The sequence below is a fragment of the Pezoporus occidentalis genome, unplaced genomic scaffold, assembly GCF_034315485.1.
Source record: "Pezoporus occidentalis ecotype Australia unplaced genomic scaffold, CSIRO_AGI_Poc_V1 ctg73, whole genome shotgun sequence".
Taxonomy (NCBI): domain Eukaryota; kingdom Metazoa; phylum Chordata; class Aves; order Psittaciformes; family Psittacidae; genus Pezoporus; species Pezoporus occidentalis.
This window is the reverse complement of record NW_026916082.1, coordinates 498416-516507: the sequence shown is the minus strand read 5'-3', so window position 1 is coordinate 516507 and position 18092 is coordinate 498416. Positions and strand designations below refer to the sequence as shown.

The window sequence follows — 18092 nt, the reverse complement described above, 5'->3', positions numbered from 1 at the left end:
ACTCTATGGGTTTGAGCCTTTTTTTTTTTTTTTGCTTAATTAAGACTTAACAGCTTTTAACATTTTTCAAATGAAAACAGACAAAAAAGCTTTTGGAGAAAATTATAAAAGTATTAATTTGCTCTGAGCCATAGAATCATAGAATAGTTAGGGTTGGAAAGGACCTTAAGATCATCTAGTTCCAACCCCCCTGCCGTGGGCAGGGACACCTTATGCTGAATCATCTGAGTCTCTTTGGTAAGTTCATAATTAGGCAGGATTTTTTTTTTTTTTTTTAAATGGGTATTCTTGTCTCCCAGGTATATAACTGCTCCATAACTGGTTAATCTGTATGCCTATGTTAGGGGGTTTAAAGGCATATTATTTACACAATTCACTGAAATGGCTCCTTTGAAAGGTGGGTGGCTCTCTCATGTAATTATGTATGTAGTATGCCTTGTATCCACTGCTGGGGGGGGGAGAAAAGGGAAAAACCCCAAAGCCCCAGAAAAACCTACTAAAGAAATTACCATTCCATTTTTGCAGGGGTTTTTGAAGTCGTATCATATACACCTTTTTCTCAGATAAGAAGCCTATATAATAGTGTAACCTAAGCTAAAAAAATGTGTGTCAGGTTTTTTAATTGTGAAAGTACACAAGATGCCCTGGGAATTTATTTTCTTTTTATATACCTATATCATATATATATATATATATATATATATATATATATATATATAAAACTATTTCAGGTATATATAAACCCAAGGAGAGCAGCTCTCTGAACAGTAGAGGTAAAAAATAAGAGATGCCTTCTCATTTTTATATGTATGTGAGAGGTTGAAAGGATGAAAATTGGACCAAAGAAAGGAACCAAAATTACGTATTAGAAATTGTTACTAAGTTTCATGAGACCAACAGTTGGAATGTAAATAGCAGCTGCCTTATCTGATACAAGGTTTCATGCAAGGTACTGCATTCTGTGGTGACAGGAATAGTGCACACTGGAAACAATGTGAAAGTGATGTGTGTTACATTTTGGGCATTGGCTTAGTTAAATATCTGGCCGAATAAAAGCTTAAGAGGAGCTGAGCGGTATTAAAAAGTGTTGAGGTTTGTTCTTCCATTTGTTGTGTTATAATATAAAAATAAATGTGAATATTAGGAATTCTAGTAACATCTGAGCATATGTTTAAAATATAGTAAAGGATCGAAATTCCCGAGGCACATTTCCTGGTAATTAGGTTTTAGAGAGCATGCAGGAAATGGTACTGTGAAAGAGACTTTCAGGGAGAATTCTACTTGCCAGCAATCCCACATTCACTTTCTGAAGTGATGAAAAAAAGAGGTGGGAAAAGACCTGTCTCTTATCAAGCTCAGATCTGGTGTATATAGTTTTAAGACTCTTCAGAGCATCCCTTATGTTTTATCTGCTTCAGTTTGGGTGGTAGAATTTCTAGCACTTCTTTTTCCCTCTTATCCTGTTTTTTTTTGTAACAATTACAAATTTGTAAACTTTTTTTTTACTTACAAACTGTAAACAGTTACAATTTGTTTTTGTTTTAATTTCTAAAACCTTATCCAGTTCCTTGGCTTCTGATCAGCTGGACCAAAAGAAGCCTCATTTTTCTTAGTTGTTAAACTCTTCAGCTCTTGTCAATGTGTGTCATATTCTGTTTATGCTCCTTAAGGAAGATATTGTGTGAACAGGATCTGAATTCCCATCTCCCAAGAGTAGCAGAAATTGTTATTGGTTTACTTTTAAAGTTCAACTGCATAAAGCACTGGGCACTGTACTGGAGGGGAAGTAATTCTGAAGTAGAAAAGGATTGAAATAGATGTGGTTAGAAGCCCAAATTAGTATTATGTACAGTTGGCCAAAAAACAGCCCTTTTAAGAAAAATGGGTTTCCTTTTTGGCTTTGCCACTAGCTTGTGAAGATGTGCAAAAATACATTAGGTTGCCTGTAAATCAAAGGTGTTTTAGGCATACATGTTATCATACAGTTGAGGGTAGGGTTCAGACAGGGATAACAGGTTATTACATTATGTTTCATTACATTATTATTCATTATGTTAAAATGCACCCCAGTTAAAGACAGTCATTCTGTACTACTGTCTAATTTCTCAAAAGTGTTTATAAAGAAAATATCCTGAAACTATTTGATTTTTCCTTTGTTGCTCTTGTTTTAAGGTGAGTTTGTATTTTCACACCTGTGCACTATAGTTGCAAATTGTAGTAGTCTAAGGACTTTTGTTTTTTCTCCGTGTAGAGCCACTTAGTTTTACAGGACAAGGTGATATATTTCTGACCTGTAACACAATTTACTAAAACTGTGTTAGTTACTCCTAGTATATTGTATTTGGTGAAGGACTAGAAGAGAACAAATTTGATAGAAGTCAAAAAAACCCAACCCAGTCTCAAATGGTGATGTGTAATCTTGTAATGCAATAGCAAATAAAATAAATAACCAATTTTTAGCACTGGCAAAAATTTAGCCATTGAGTGTGTATTGAGATTTGTCTTTAGGACATCAGATAATTGGAAGAGAGGGTAGGCTATTAGAGGCAGAACATCTGATGTAGTCAAAATGTTCTTGCAAGATAGTTACAAGAATAATTGAATAGGTTAAAATACGGTTTCTCTTCAGCTCGTGGTTACTGCCCCCTCAGCTCAGGCAGTGAATGCTTCTAGCCTATTTTAATTCAAAGTAAGGCAAGACCATTTTAATCATCAGTGGAGCAGCTGGTACTGGCCTCTGTCAGGAGGAGGATGCTGGTCTTGTTTGAAACTGTGTTCCTCTGTTTCTTTAATGGGAAAATACATTTCAGAGATCAGAGAATGGGACTTAAAAATCAGTTGGGAAAAGAAACTGTGTTTTTTTTTGTTTTTTTTTTTTCCAAATAATTCCTATCTTATGCCATTCAATGTATGTTGAGGATGCTTAGCTTATATAAATGAAAAGCTTTTGTCTGCACAACTTTAGGACCCAGAGACATCTGAAGTGTTAATGCAATGGGGAGCCAGGAAGGTAGAGAGACTGCTGCATCCTGGCCCAGTACTTAACAAGCAGTATCAGCATTCCCACTTGGCTGTAGTCCAAATGCTGTGCCTCTGTATCTTTGTTTTGAAGAATCAATGTAGATTGACTTGAGTTCAGGGGAGGATTTTGTCAGTCAGCTTTCAAGTAGGAACATTGAGGCCAGTCCCTTGTTTGTGGAGCTGACAGGACAAAAGTGAGTGTTTGACACGAGGCTTGCTCAGTGGATGGGGATAGAGGCTGTTGAGATTTTTCAGAGATCAGGCTGTAAATGAAGTTGTTCTGCTGGGTCACTCATCTGATTTACACACAAGCTGTTTCTATTGAAGCACCTGGGGCCTTTTGTTCATGCTTCTGAATAAGCCTCTTTCAGTCACCAACAGTAATTTAGCATCTCTGCTTCCTTCAATAGGTAAAAGGCAAGTACAGGAATGACATTTTCTCCTACACTGTGTGCAGCTTTACACTTATTTTTCAAGATAGGTAACAGAACTGTATCAGTAGTATAAATTTATTATATACTGGAGCAGATTCAGAAGTCATCTAAGGTGTTGGCAATTTTTTACTGCATACTTCCTAATTCTGGAATAATTCTAAGCAGTGGGAGTGCTTGGGTGAGTAATGATATCCTCTGTAGGTACAGAGAGTTCTGCAGGGTAGACTTCCTATGTTTCCCTTTGTTATCATGGCAATTTTAGAGGAAGACATTGCATTAACTTGTAAATGCCCTAGCACAATGCAGTGCCCTACCTGCAGCTTGTAGTGACTCTGATTTGTGCCATAATCTCACATAAACATTGAGGCAGCGTACACTTGTCTTTCCACTGAGAGAGTGGGCCCCATTCTTCTGCCTCTGTATCTTTCTGTGGTCAGTACAAATATTTAAAGTAACTTCTTTTATCTTGTCAATCAAACTTAATGACAATCAGTTCTTTGAGTTCATTATCACAGCATGAAAACTTGAGCCAGCACAAGGGATGAGAAAGCTTGACAACAGGGAATAAATGATTGTGGCAAAGCTTTGATAAGTCTGGTTGGGGAAAAAAAGGTCATCCCATATTTATTTTGTGTTAAGTTAAAAGTTCAGGATGGGTAGTGGTAAACAGCTGGTGCTTACCTAGTGAATTTGCTCTGCACCACGAGAAGTACCATATTGTAGCTAATCTTCCTTGTGACTGTGATGTTCTTGGAAAGTAATAACTTTGATTTAAGTAAATTTATCCAATTGGGGAAGTGTTTAATCGTAGGTGTCCACTTAACATATATATATATTTATATATATTTAAGGCTGACTGTCACAACAGCTTCTAATTGCTGCAGTGACACAAATTACATTGGAAAGAAAAGATTGCTGGCATTTGGAAGTTTTTTTTATGTGGGAGTGTTTGTTTTCTGGGAGGTTAGGATGACAGACAAGGAAGTAAAGGCTCAGATTTATGTTGCTTGGTATACTTGTTGCTTGTTGTCTATTTTATTTTTGTCTTCAGAAGGGGCATTATCTACAAGCTCATGTGATATAATACTGTGAAATACTGAAGCTCTTGAGATTCAATATCTTTATAAAGTGAAGAGGGTTTTCTTTTTTTTTTTTTTTGTTTTTTTTTAATGAAAATTAGGTGAGGAATTTACTCCAAGGTATCAGAAACTTTTAATAAGAACATTTGTATAGACTATGTTCCCCGGCAATCTTTTAATATTCTTTATGGAACAACAGTGTGAATTGTAACAAAGTACAGCAAAGAACGTGGTGATAGACAGGGTTAATCTCTCTGTGGCTCTCTGCACAGTACCAGATTATGGATGTTAGTGATCACCTTTCTGTTAATTCAAGGATGGGTTATGTTACTCTTACATACTAATTTAGTGCAAGATTGTGTAAGGTTTTCTAGCCCTCGTAAGAGCAGCAAGAAATGGTGGCTCAAAAGGCAGCTGTCACTTCATCCCCATTCCAGCTGCTCATTCTGCTCAGATTTCTTTCCATCCTCCCTTAAAAAAAAAGGGGGGGGGGGAGGGAGGGAATTACAAAAAAGAATAATATGAGGGTTAGAAATCTCTAGCATCTAATTTATCTCATCCTACAGTTTTCACAGCTATTTGCCAATTTAAAATATCCTTGCGTTTTTTTTTCTGCCTTGCCAGTAATTAGAGAAATGCAGCAGTGCTTATGGCATCAAAAACTGTGGCTGGTGAAAGCAATTGCTATCATAATGCATCCCTAAATTTAATAGTAGTGGTGTAAAATGAACAGGCAACTCGTTGTATTTCAGGGGTAATGGCTTTAACTATCAAAATGGCTAGTATTTTCCTTGATTGGCTGCTTCTGGCTCCTTTATTTGTGTTTGGAGGAACCGAATTGATTTATTGTAATAACTGTATTTTATTTAACAAATAACAAGCCAAGCAGAAACATGAAACTCCTATAAAGTGTCACCAATTTCCCATTCACATTGGACTGCAGGTTTTTCCTTTTATTCTGTTTACACACAAACCACAAACTTTTTCTTTCCCTGCCGGTATTACACTTAAAGTTGCCATTTCCTGTTCTGCTTCCCTTGCAAAACTGCTTGCTTTGTGTCATGCCCGGAGCATGGCTGTGCATGGAGAAGAGGTCTGATTAATTGGAAAGAAACTTTTGTTAATGGAAGAACATTGAACATTATGGAAGAACATAGTGGTGTAGAAAATTGGTTAAAAAAAATACTTTCTTGATCCATAATGCCTTTTTCTTGCTACCATGACACCTGTAAAGCTTCTCTCGAGGAAAAGACTCATCAGCAGTTTGTATTCTCTTAAAAGATGTCTCAGTCTTTAAGGGCAGGTGCAGTTGTGTTGATGCCGTTTGGCTAAGCCTTTAAAAGTTCCTGTAATCTGTGCCATCCTGTCTCATACAGTCCCATCTCATAGTTGTCCTTTCTCTGCAGTGCTCTATGCCCAGATCTCTGTGGCTGGGCTGCTCCAGCCTGGCGGACAGCATGCCCTCGCTGCGATGCCTGTATAACCCAGGGACTGGCGCACTCCCAGCTTTCCAGGTACTTTCTGTCTCTCCCTACTCCTCCTTTTCTCACCATCTGTGTACGTGTGCATCTCCTTGCTTTACCTCCATTTATTCTGCTTCATACTGTATGCCTCTCCAATGTCATTCAGATCTCTGGTATTTAAACCCATCTTGTGTAGATTCAGGGCAGCTCAGTGCTGGGGCATTTCCATTACCTCGATATAATTATTTTGTCTAAGTTGGCTTGGTGCCATCATCTTTTTCCATTGACTTTCAATTCTGTCAAAAATATACCACTTAATTATGTTTGGCAAACAGTCTCCATCACACAGTCTTCAATCTGGCTATTCATGCAGTGATTCCCCTCCTATCTAAATTTTCTGTATGCTACTCAGAGGACAGAGGGGGTGGGTTCATTGCCATAGTGATAATTGATGCCAGCATTTGTTTACTTCAGGTTTGCTAACAGTAGTCTGGACGTTTTGACTACAGAAAATTGTTGTACAAGTAAGCTGTCATTCAAAAAGAAAATAAAGGAAATATGGGGTATTTTCGCTTTAGTTTCTGAATTTGTAAGGTTCAAGCTTTTCTCTGTCATGAGACAGCTTTCTGCCAAACAGGTTTGTTCAGGCGCTTTGGGTGACCAGTGCATGCAGACACGCTCCTGTGGGTACAGAGTGAGGCAGCAATTAGGTAGGCATTTAGAAACCTAGGCAAAGTTCTCAAGATGATTGCAAGCAATTTATGATGACATATGGGTATAAATATCACAGACTGGGCATCAGAGATGTTATGTTCATATTGGGTACTCTGAGACGTATGAACTGCAGAGACTTCTTGTGGTTTAAGCCCATGTTTAACTCAAAACCACGCAGCCACTTGCTCACTCCCCCGCCCCCAGAGGGATGGGGAGGAGAATGGAAAGAATGTAACTTCCACAGGTTGAGATAAGAGCAGTCCAGTAACTATCACCAATAATAATAATGATAAGGGAAATAACAAGGGAAGAGAATATAACTGCTCACCATCTGCTGACCAATACCCAGCCCAACCCATGCAGCGATCTAGCTGTTCCATGTAACTCCCCACCAGTTCATATACCGGGCACGATGTGTTGTGGTATGGAATATCCCTTTGGCTAGTTTGGTCAGGTGTCCTGTCTCTGCTTCCTCCCAGCTTCCCCTCCTCCCTGGCAGAGCATGAGACTCAGAAAGTCCTTGGTCAGAGTAAACATTACTGAGCAACAACTAAAAACATTGGTGTTATCAGTGCTGTTCCCAGGCTGAAAGTCAAAAACACAGCACTGCACCAGCTATGAAGAAGGAGAAAAATAACTGCTACTGCTGAACCCAGGACAAGACTAAAGGACCTTGGGAGTATCTGTGTAGAGAGTGTGTTTACTGGAGCTCAGGGTAGCATGAACATTTACTTCAAGTTTTATGCTGCTGGATTATGCTGCTGCTGACCTACACTGTGGCAGAGTTTTATTCAGCAGCATTTTGCAAGCCCAGACATAATGAATACACTAGAATCCTTCTGAAATTTTCAGTCATATTGGTTATTTTATTATCATTTTCATTATCTGTCTCTAAAAGCATGCGAAGATTATTTTGAATTTGACTTCTTGCTCCCAGGGCTAGGAGAGTACTGTGGAAATAATCCTCTCAGTCTCAGGGGAGGCTTAAGTGTCTTGCGTCATTTTGCTGCAACTCTTTTTGCTGACCCAGCAGTAGCGCTGATGGACTCTGGAAGGTGTCCTGCCAGGCCTCCTTTGCTGAAGCAGGCTTTTAGCAGAGCTTTCCATGGGGGAGGGGGAAGATGACTTCTTTATTAGCCTAAGAGGACTCTGGAGACAACAGGCAGAGTTTAGACTCCCACTTCTAATCCTGATTTGCATAATTTGACTAAATCGGATGGGCCTCATTTTGGGGCTTTTGGCTGTTGAATAAATCTCAGATCCCTTTAAGCTCAGGTTTTGGAGAACCTTAGCAGTATATATGGAAAGCAATTTATAAACTCAAACTGAGACTCCTTTCTTTCTACTTGAATTATTTTTGATTACTCAGAATAAGCATATATTGCAAAGGGGAAGGGAAATTAGCCTCTTTTAGCTCAAGATGTTCTTGCTAATGATACACAATAACTTTTCTGCTAATGCAGTGCAATGATATTTGGGGTCAGAAGAATCAGCTGCACAACCCTTCCTTCACCTTGTACTGCCTTTTTAAGAGAGTAGTGGGGCTTGGACATTTGCAGTCCTGTAGATTTTGAGAGACATTTCCATGCATATTTAGTGATTGTGGGAATTGGGGAAGTCTGCCCCACTGCCATCTAAAATGATGTAGTGGTATTCTTTATAACACTGTGCTGTGTTGAAGAACATATTTAGTGCCATTTGAGAGGGAAACTAAGTTGCCAGTAGCAGCTTCTGCAGCAATGAGTCATCTATATTTCAGTCCACTTTTTTTCACTGGGCTTTAATTCTCCATTAACTTGTATGGTTTGGAGAAAATTCGCCTCTATGAGGCATGGTTTCTGCATTTCCCAGAGCACAAGTCTGCATGGGAGTGGTTTGGAGCCTGCTTGAAGCAGTGATGTTGCAATATTTCATCGTTCTTTAATGGTGGTTTTGGTATCGAATCTTCAGGAAAGCATTAAAGACTTTCTTGTAGCCCAGCAAATTTTGTCATATTAAGTTATTTCTTTTTTTCTGTAGCAAGCTTGTAGTAACTGGAGAAGCATTTCAATGTTCTTTGCTTGTGGCAAAAGAAAAGATGCCATCTGGAAGGCTACTTAGTCACTAGTGAATTTGTCTAGTTATTTACATGCTTACCTTCAGATGCTCAGGCAGAAATGTGCAAAGAGGCTCTTTTTGAATAGCTCAGTTAAAGCCCTGCTGACTCCTCATGGGAAACATTGGCAGGTAGTCGATTTAGAGATGATTCTGGAAACATGTCAGATAACTTCATTTTCCTTCTTTGTGTGTTTTTATAATTGGAGATGCTTCTGTGAAAACAGGATCTTCTGGTTCCTCAGCTCTGTTTAGTAATCCTCCCACAGTGGGAAAGGTTTTAAGGCTAAACCCATGAATAGGGGAATAAGGAGCTAGAAACACTTCTTTTTAACATCTTTTATCTCAAAGGGCTTTGCTACTGATAGTCTATTGTGTAACTGAATTTCATAGAGATCATGGTGGAAAATGGCAGCAAATTGGAACATGAACTTCTATAAGGCACTGTGGGAAGGGGTCAAAGAGGGTATTTTAGCAAGAGAAAAAGGCCAGCTGTTCCATTTTGTGTCTTGGATGCCAAATTTTACTGTACTCTTATTCTGCAACGCTACTGAAAACTGGGTTGCATGTAGATTCTCTTAATAATAAATTAATGCAGACTGTATTCTTTTTCCTAGAAATCCAGGCTTTGGAAGTTTCCAGATTTACCAACAAATGTCTGTTTTCATGGCATTTTGCATTTGAAGATATTTACTTTCCCTTTTAAAATGTTTTCCGTCTATGCTCACAAGGCTCTATTCATGTTACTTTTATTAGTCATGGTTCTTTGAAAATTCTGATTTACAATTACACCCATCAGGTATATCAAGGAAATGATTTTGTATTAATCCTTCCAGGTTTGCAGAAGACCATAGTATTTCCTTGAATTTACTTCTGTAAGCTATTGTATAAATGAAGAGACTTATGGAGCAATTTAAAAGTCTTGCCAAAGGTTATGTATCAGGGTCAGCCCAGCTTTTCCTTTTTTACCTAATTGACACTCGTCACAAATACCAGCTTCAGTTTAGATTGTAAACTTTCTGGGACAAAAATCCTGGTTTTTCTTCTTTGTGCACCAGTGAAAAAGCAAAGTTGTCTTGTTGGCTTTATTTTGCCAGATCTGAAACTCTGTAGCAGGCTCTAGTAGGCAAAGAGGAGGATGAGCTTTTGTGGCAGAGTGCCACATGTTGCCAAATACAGAAGTGTCTCTTTGGAATACCTGAAATTCACATTTTGCTTTGCCTGATGTGAAGGTATTGCTCATAAACGATGGCACACCAGGGTTTGTCAGATGGAGGGGACTACCTTCTGCTTGGTTTTGCCCCTGTCGGTCTTGCCTGGAAGCTCTGTCCTGGTTGGGGAAACCATGGGTGGACTGTGCCAGGCAAACTGAAGTAAAGATGAGCACACTCGAGGTGATGCAGCACAGACATGGTGTACACCGCTTCTGTCTTTTGACTGAGATCCCTTTTGGAGAGAGGTGAGAGTAGGAAGGATGCAAATGGTCTGTAGTAATGGAAGCCTGCGGTACCCATGAGACAGAGATGAACTCAATTTCCAAATCATTTTTACATCTATTTTTTTCCTAATGTTTATGTTTTTGTGTTAGCAAGTGGAATATTTGTTAAGAAGGCATTGTCAGTAAATTGTAGAAACAGTTGTCTCTGAATTTCCTTTGGCCTCTTCAGGCATTATTGCCTTAAAAGTTGACATTTTATTGCTGGGAAATAGGGTGTAAATGTGAGTAGTAGTACATTGTTTACAGTTATACAGGAGGTTAAAGCTAAAGTCTTGGGGTGGGCAGGCTGTGCATGCTCGGAATCGTGTTTGTGAGAAATGCATCTGAAAGAAATTGTTTGGCTTTGGAGCCAGTGTTTTCTGGTGTGTGTAGTTCTGTCTCTAATTGGGAGAGAGATGGGGTGTCCAGTCAGCAGACTCCATCAGTGTGGAGATGTGGCCGCCCTTGACCAAGCATGGCTTTGTGTCCCCCACCTCGCACTGTCCCAGGGGCCGTGTGAAATCTGCCCATGGGCTGTTGACGGCGCCTCTAAAGCGGAACCATGATTTTGGTGACAAATAGCCAGAGCATGTGGCTGCAGCACCCCCTGGCTGGCGGCAGGCTCTCCCCTGGTTATGAATGTAGTTAGGTGGCCCCCAACTGTTTACAAGACAGCAGAGGTGAGATCTTTGATTGACAAGTCAGAAATGCATTAGATCATTCCCTCTGCCAGTCTCTGGTTCATGCTGTTAAAAATGTCAGCCTCTCCAAGTTTGAATGGCAGCCCGAGGGCCTCAGAAGCTTTTTGTTTTCTGAGATGGAAACACAAATTGGATGTGTGCCTGAGCGCTTCATTCTGGGCTGTAATTTCATCTTTTAGCTAAGAACCACAAGGTACATGAGCAAAGCACCCTGTAAACAATAATACCGGGGAAAAAAATAAACAAGGTCGTGTTTCTGGTACGTTGATCCACTGGTGTCCTGACCTCTATCACGTTGAACATCTCCACTCTGATTGCTGTTCCCTTTGGCATTACAATGAGAGGAGAGAGACTGACACAGGAGGCAAAGATTTAAAGTTGCAGTGTTGTTGCACATTCCTCGTATTGGCTATGAAATATTGAGCTGCCACAATGCGACGCAGGGTTTTTTTTAAGCAAAGTTTCTTGTTGGAGGTGTTCAGCAGTAGTCCCTCCTGTTTCTCCTCATGTTGCCACTTGGCAGGGGCAATGAGAGGGGATACGAGAAGGAGCAGAAATGAAGCCAAATTAATGGTGTAGTTTTTGTGCTTCACCCTGGCCGCCATCTGTGGTTCAGACTTGGGAGCTTCACTGTAAGAGGACCAGGAGGGTTATCCTATCTGGGATTTCTTTCTCTAGTAAAGTAAATGCCCAATGACTACAGAACAGTGTTGTCAGGCATATTTAGGGTTTATCGCCCTTTAAATCTAACTGTCTTGTCTGGCTGGTGGCATAACCTGTGCTATTACTTGGTGATGCTGGGAAGCCCACCGAACTCTGGGAGCCCCAGAGTTGACCTACAAGATCTCAGCTCTCAGGTAATAGCAATGACAAGAGATCCTTCCCTCCTTTCAGGTGGCAGAGTCCTTCTCCATGGATCTGGTTTGGGGTTGTTTTGGTTTTTTTTTGGTAGTACATTACAACTTAGTAATTAGAAATCAGCATTTATTCTGCATCCATATTGATTGTCTGGAGTCGCCTGTGCTTTTATTAGTCCTTCAGTCTGACTATCAAGAAGTGTGACAGTGTCTGTCACTGAGAGATACCACCCCAGCGTGCTCAGCATGGGATTAATTTAAAGTGAATTGTGGCTAAAAGGCTTCCTCCCCTCCTTCAGCCTCTGCAGCAGTGATCTCGTCACTACATGATATACCCGGCCGAGGAGTCTGTAAAAAATGAAACCAGCCCTAACTCACTGGAGTTCTCTTTCCCCCTCGTTAGCCGTCGGGAAGGCGCGGCGTTGGAGCCGTACAGGTATTTCTCAAGCTAGCTCGGCGTTCCTCAGGATGGCGAACATCTGCTTGGAGGTGTTGCAGAGCTCCACACCGCACTAATTCAATTACTCTCTCTTGTTTGGGTTTTTTTTTTTTTCTCCTGGAGTTCTAATTGAATTGGGATCCGGCCGCGCGTGCGCGCCGCCGCGCGCGTGCCCGGGAAAGCGCGTGGAGCGGGATAAGGCGGGGCGGCCATCTCGGTGCTGTGCTGCGCCCTTACGGCCGCGACCGGTACTGCAGGGCGATGAGTGTGAGTGTGTGTGTATGTCCGTCCTCCAGCTCTCCCACCAAACCGCCTCTTCCCGTTATTTCATGCCTTACTTCTTATAAACCAATGCCTTGGCGAGTTTTCCACCCTCTCCCGGTGTCCACTCTCGGCCTTACTTGCTCTGTCTGAAGAGCGGGGGCACTACGAGCCCCTTGCAGCAGTTGTGAAGGTTTCTGGGTGCTCAGTGCCAGCACAGTCTGCTATGAATAAATCACTTGGCTCTGTTATCATTCTGAACCTGATGGCTCCGTGGGCAGTGCTTTGAAGCAAGCCAGATGCACCACAACAGTTTACCCGTGTCTGCAGAACTGGCAAGGAGCTAGTGCCATGTCAAGTGATAGTTTATAAATGAAAATGTGAAATTTCACCACAGATTTGGGAGAAGTTATGAAGTACTTTATCATCCAACGTTTAGGTCAGTGTTAGCCAGATTTCATCAACCCTCAAAGAAATATAACATGGGAGATGCAGGTCTGAAAAACTTGAAGGGCACACAGATGTAGGGAGAGCAAAAGGAAATATTTCTGCTTTGAAATCAGGATTTTATGTGACCACATGCAAATTTCAGGGTCACAAACCCAAACACTCTGAGTAGAAATGCATTTCCTAAAACCTAAAATTTGTAGCTTGAAGAGTGGCTTTGCTACACCGTGTCGAGTGGGTTTCTTTTCTTTTCCTTTTGCTTTCTGTTGACTACTACCCACTTGGTGCATAAAAGTGGTCAGATATTCCCTTTCCTGTATTCTTTCTTCCATAGACAACCAGATGACTCAGTTTTTCATAAAATTTCAGCCATTTCCACTCAGCTTTCAGTGTGTTTGGTGAATCATTCTCATAAACCACGTCAGAGATTAGATGGTATTTATTTTGCTTCAGTGGTTGTTCCTTAGATTTTGTTACTTTTCAAATCGATGAAAATAATTTCCTAGAATGCTCTGCAAACTAAGTAAAATTAAACTACGCTTGTCAAAATACATAACCAATGCTCTGTGATGTGCATGATATTTTTTATTATGTTTGTATACCTGCCCAGTGTCTCGTGATGTTAAACAGGGCTTCTAATTGCCACCGAGGATTAGCCAAGTGCTGCTATACACAGAACGTGGGAATTTTCACTTTCATTGGAATTTGTTTTAACAATCTGCTGCCCCCCAAAATGGAAAGCAGATTTTTTTTCTTAGTACATTAAGTAGTTTTGTGTTGCTTTTGGACGAGAATTCCCAAATTTATCCATTAAATTGGCTTTGATTCTATTTACATTTCTGGTTGTTTCTCTTTAGCATTTTTATTGTGTATGCGTGTGTATATGTGTGTGTGTATATATATATATGTGTATATATATATATATATAAAGAAAGTATAAAAAAATGAAGTCAGGTTGTCAGCCTGGCACCATTTCCAGGTAGTGAGGTAGACTGCTTCTAGTAGCTATTGCTAATGAAATATCCAAGCGACTCATTGGTCATACCCAAATGCTTATTTGGGGTTCATGTTTAGTTCTTAAATCTAAAAATGGAATTTTCTGAATTGGGTGTATATAGAGTAAGATCAAGCACCCACCTTTTGCTTACCTTCTGTGATTTATTCTCTCAAAATACATCCATATATCCAGCAAAGGAAGCAACTCTTCATTTAGCCTATAAAGCTGCATGCATTTTTACTCTTTGCAGGAGTATGCCGTACTCTTCTATCGCATCTTCAGAGTAATAAAGTGTTCAGCAGCCCTTTTGATGTAGGTAATAACATTTGACCTTGCGACAGAGTATGTTCCCTTGTGCACTTGAAGACAGCTAACGTGTTGATGTTTTGGGTTGTTCCTCATTACAGAAAAATAAAACTAAAAATCTGGTGTGTAGCATAAAACACATACAGTGCCTTCTTTTGGTAGAAGCCAGAAGTGAAGGAGTTCTTGTTGGGGGGGGATTGGGGTTGTCACCTTTAAAATAATGTGGAAATGAGTTTGGTGCTGCCTTAAGAAGCTGTATATGGGAAAGAATCCATTCCATCCAGTATATAAAGTGCTTTTAAAAACAATCTATTTCTGGAACCTAAATTGTCCTGGGACCAGCTCTTGATATAAAAATTCATAGAAACCTGTTTTTCTGAGTGTGGTAACTTCTTGCCATAGTGCTGTAGTGTTAGAATTCACATTGGCCAGGTTGTTCTGTAAATTAAACAGTGACAGCTTCCCTCGGGGGAACAGCCAATGTATTTATGATGATGTGCTGATTACACAAAATACACTGCAAGCAGAAAACAGCTGCAGAGAACAAACCTCTTAAAAGAATACAATTACAAATAGCACCCTCAGTATTTCTAGTGGTGAGAGTAAAATACAGCATGCTAATGCAGGCTTCTAGTTTGCTTCCAAAGAAGAAAAGAGATCTACGAAGAAGAGGCTGAAGTATGGTTGGATGCACACGCCATAGCAGTATGGAGGGGTGTATAATCCCTTTCTGAAGGTGAAGGGCAAGAACTTACCTCAGGCCTGCTCGTTAGCTGTCCTTGTTCCTTAAAATTTCAGTGACTGCAACTCCAATAGCACTGGCCATTGGGACCCTTGGGTGTGAACCACTGTGGTTCATACTCTGTCCTGGTTAAAAATGGTGATGAGACCACTAATGATTAATTTGTACTACCAGTGTGACTATTATGAAGCAGATTGTAAGAGAGCTTATGGATAAAATGAAGTCCCTGGTTTAAAGCTGATCTTTCTTCTGCTGGTAATTGCTTGTTTTGGGGGAACTCTTAGAAACAAATTTTAATTGTTTTTTCCTAGTCTGCAGTGTTTCATTTTTAAAAGGTCCCGGTATGTGCAAGACAAGGTCTTGTACAGGCCAGTTTAGCATATGACAATAAAACTTGAAACAAAATGTTTCTGGGATGATAGTGGAGGTGGGACTGTGCTAGCACACTCAGGACACCAACAAACCTTGGAGCAGCAGAGACACTTTGAACCTTTCTCCACTTGGAAACAAAAAAATGAGAAGGAACTGGAATTGCTTTGTGTCCTGTGGCTGTAGGCAAGAGGGAAGTTGCAATAAGGATCACTGTGGTGGGATTTTGTGTGAGGTGAGAGCTTGTTGAAAATCAGGAGAATGTGGCAGTGGCAGCTCCCACAGCTGTTAATGCCTCACTTTGGCGGGCTGCAAGGCAAAAAAAAATGTCCGAAACTTAAAAGCACAATCTTTTTATGTCTGAGATGAGTTGTCATGCTTTAATCGTTAAAATACAACATTTTACTTCTGGCTATGTCATGTATGTATGTGAAAATGAAAACGCCCTTTCCATCCACTTTTTGGGAGTCATTGGTAGATAAGTGTAATGCCTTTTAGAAGTCTGAGATTTCTTGTATTTGGTATCTTTGTTACATTCCAAGAGCACTAGCAATAAAACATATCTGAAATACTGGGCAGGAAATCATCTGCTTAAAATGAAGAAATGTTGCCCTTTGAACATGCAGATTTGATTTTAAAGCAGATGAAGTAACAACATTGGCACTATAATTTGGGAGGACCTTAATTCACTTGCTTAAAAAGAAGACTCAGGCTTTCCATCTATGGATTACTGGCATGTACTAATAGACTGTTATTCATCTGTCTGTATTTTCTTTAAATCGTTTTTGAGCCTCCCTATGTTGTCCTGCTCTGCTGACATGTATCCCATGTGGCAAGAGGGAGTTTTGTATAATCACCCTGCTTTAATCAATAGAATAATTGATAAACCAGATAAGATTTAAACTGATTACCTCCCCGAGTAGAACTCCCTGAGGGCCTTGGACTCTCTTAATTTTGACATGTATGTTGTGTACCCCGTGGATGAAGTGCAGTTTGAATTATCTGTTTTTATTTGCTTAATGACGGGGAGGGTGTTAAAGTCAAATGTTTAATTAACCCAGCAATGGGCTGCGCTGTCACTTACACACACATCCAGCTGATTGAGATATCTCACCGAGAATACTGAATAGGAATGATAATGTGGCACTGAGACGGAAGATTGCTTTTTCAATCCATTTGCTGGGTCACTGCTTTGAATGTCTTACTGGATGAAAGGCATTCAGCCTTGGGAAAAAAAAAAAAATCAGCATTTAAGTACATTTTGTTTTCCTGGCCTCTTTCTACCAAGAAGTTAACTAAAACAGATATGTTGTAGGTTTAATAAGCCATTCATGTTGTAACAAAAAGCTGTGAATAGTGGAGCTCAATAGGCAGTGATCTAGAGCTGTACAATTTCCTATAGGAACAAAATGTTTGCTAGCCCCAAGGTATCTGAATGCAAGATGCTATATACACCTTTATTTTCCCTTCTTTGGTTGCTTGACTACCCACCCCATTTGATGGTCCCCATAGCAGGTCCAACTCTTCTTCCTTACCCAGCAGAGCAAGATTTGCAGTAACATTTTGTAATCCCTTCTTCTGGTTCAAGAAAATGGTGGGTTTGAGTTGGGATTATTTTGTAATAGCAGAACCTAATGTGAGCTTTTAAACTGAAATGTTACAGGAGGGGCTGTTGTGTTACCACACTCAAATTTGGTCTAGCCAAACCAGGAGGACCCAGGGGTTTGTTTCTTGGGTGGCAGCTGTTAAAAGGCTGCGGTGCCTAATCTGTAATTTTCCATTATTTTATTAGAAGATTATAAAATGTTTTTTTGCTTGATGTGATGGGAGGTTGGGGCATGGTTTGACTTGTGCTTTTTTATATCAGCAATGAGTTTCTTTCAGCAGCACCATCTGGGAGTAACTGCACCTTTATTGGAAGTTAACTAAATGTGACCCATAGTCCAATGGTGGGTGATGCTCCCTGTAGTGAATGTAGCTTTGGAAGCTGGAAAAAGCGCTGAGGCCTGTATGGACAAATTACTACTGTGAGGCATGTTGGGGAGGTGCAGCTGTGTCACCTGAACTGCTCCATGGGTACTTTGAACCTGTTCTAGATTGAAAACCAAGTCCCTTTGGCTGCAGGGTCACCTGCCTCTCATTATCTAATAGAGATGCAAGTGCCTCTGCATACTGTGCTGTAGACAGTGTGCTGTGAATTCATGTCAGTCAGTGTAACTGCAGTGAGATCACCGAGTTGCTGTTTCTAAGTGAGCTGCTTTCATTCACTATTTTAGGGAGGAACTATGCCTAAAATGTTAACACAGTGTAGAACATGATTTGGGGTTTGTTCTCCCATGCTGTCATTTTGACCTTGGGTAAACAGCTTCACTTCTGCTTCATACCTTTGTTTTATATCTCCTTTTCTCCTATCCTGCAGTGAAAAATAGGGAGGAAGACCCAAGAAGAGCATAAACCAGTATATCAAATTGAGGACAATGTGGTTGGATTAGGTGTTTGAGAGTGAGAAAGCCACAGGAAGGGGTGTGATGAGAAGTGGAGATCTTTTTGTCTACTAAACAAGAAAGCTCAGAATGAGAGGTTTTGGGAACAGAAACCCCAACAAAATGGTAAGTGTAGGTGATGATGAGGGATGGGACAGGAAGGAGCTTTATAGTGAGACAGCTTAGGTTCCTTTGAGGAAAATAGTTA

At 40.3% G+C, this 18092-nt stretch overlaps 1 protein-coding gene across 4 annotated transcripts in view; it reads left to right on the top strand.

The window, feature by feature from the left end:
* BTRC (beta-transducin repeat containing E3 ubiquitin protein ligase) overlaps positions 1-18092 on the top strand; it is a 99235-nt gene that overhangs the window by 5644 nt on the left and 75499 nt on the right. For 3 of the 4 annotated variants that reach the window (XM_062601934.1, XM_062601935.1, XM_062601933.1), the window contains exon 2: positions 5941-6048. The exons of the other annotated variant lie outside the window; for it this stretch is intronic. In XM_062601934.1, coding sequence (XP_062457918.1) covers positions 5941-6048 — 108 coding nt within the window. The remainder of the gene's footprint in view (positions 1-5940; positions 6049-18092) is intronic. 4 annotated transcript variants of the gene reach the window in all.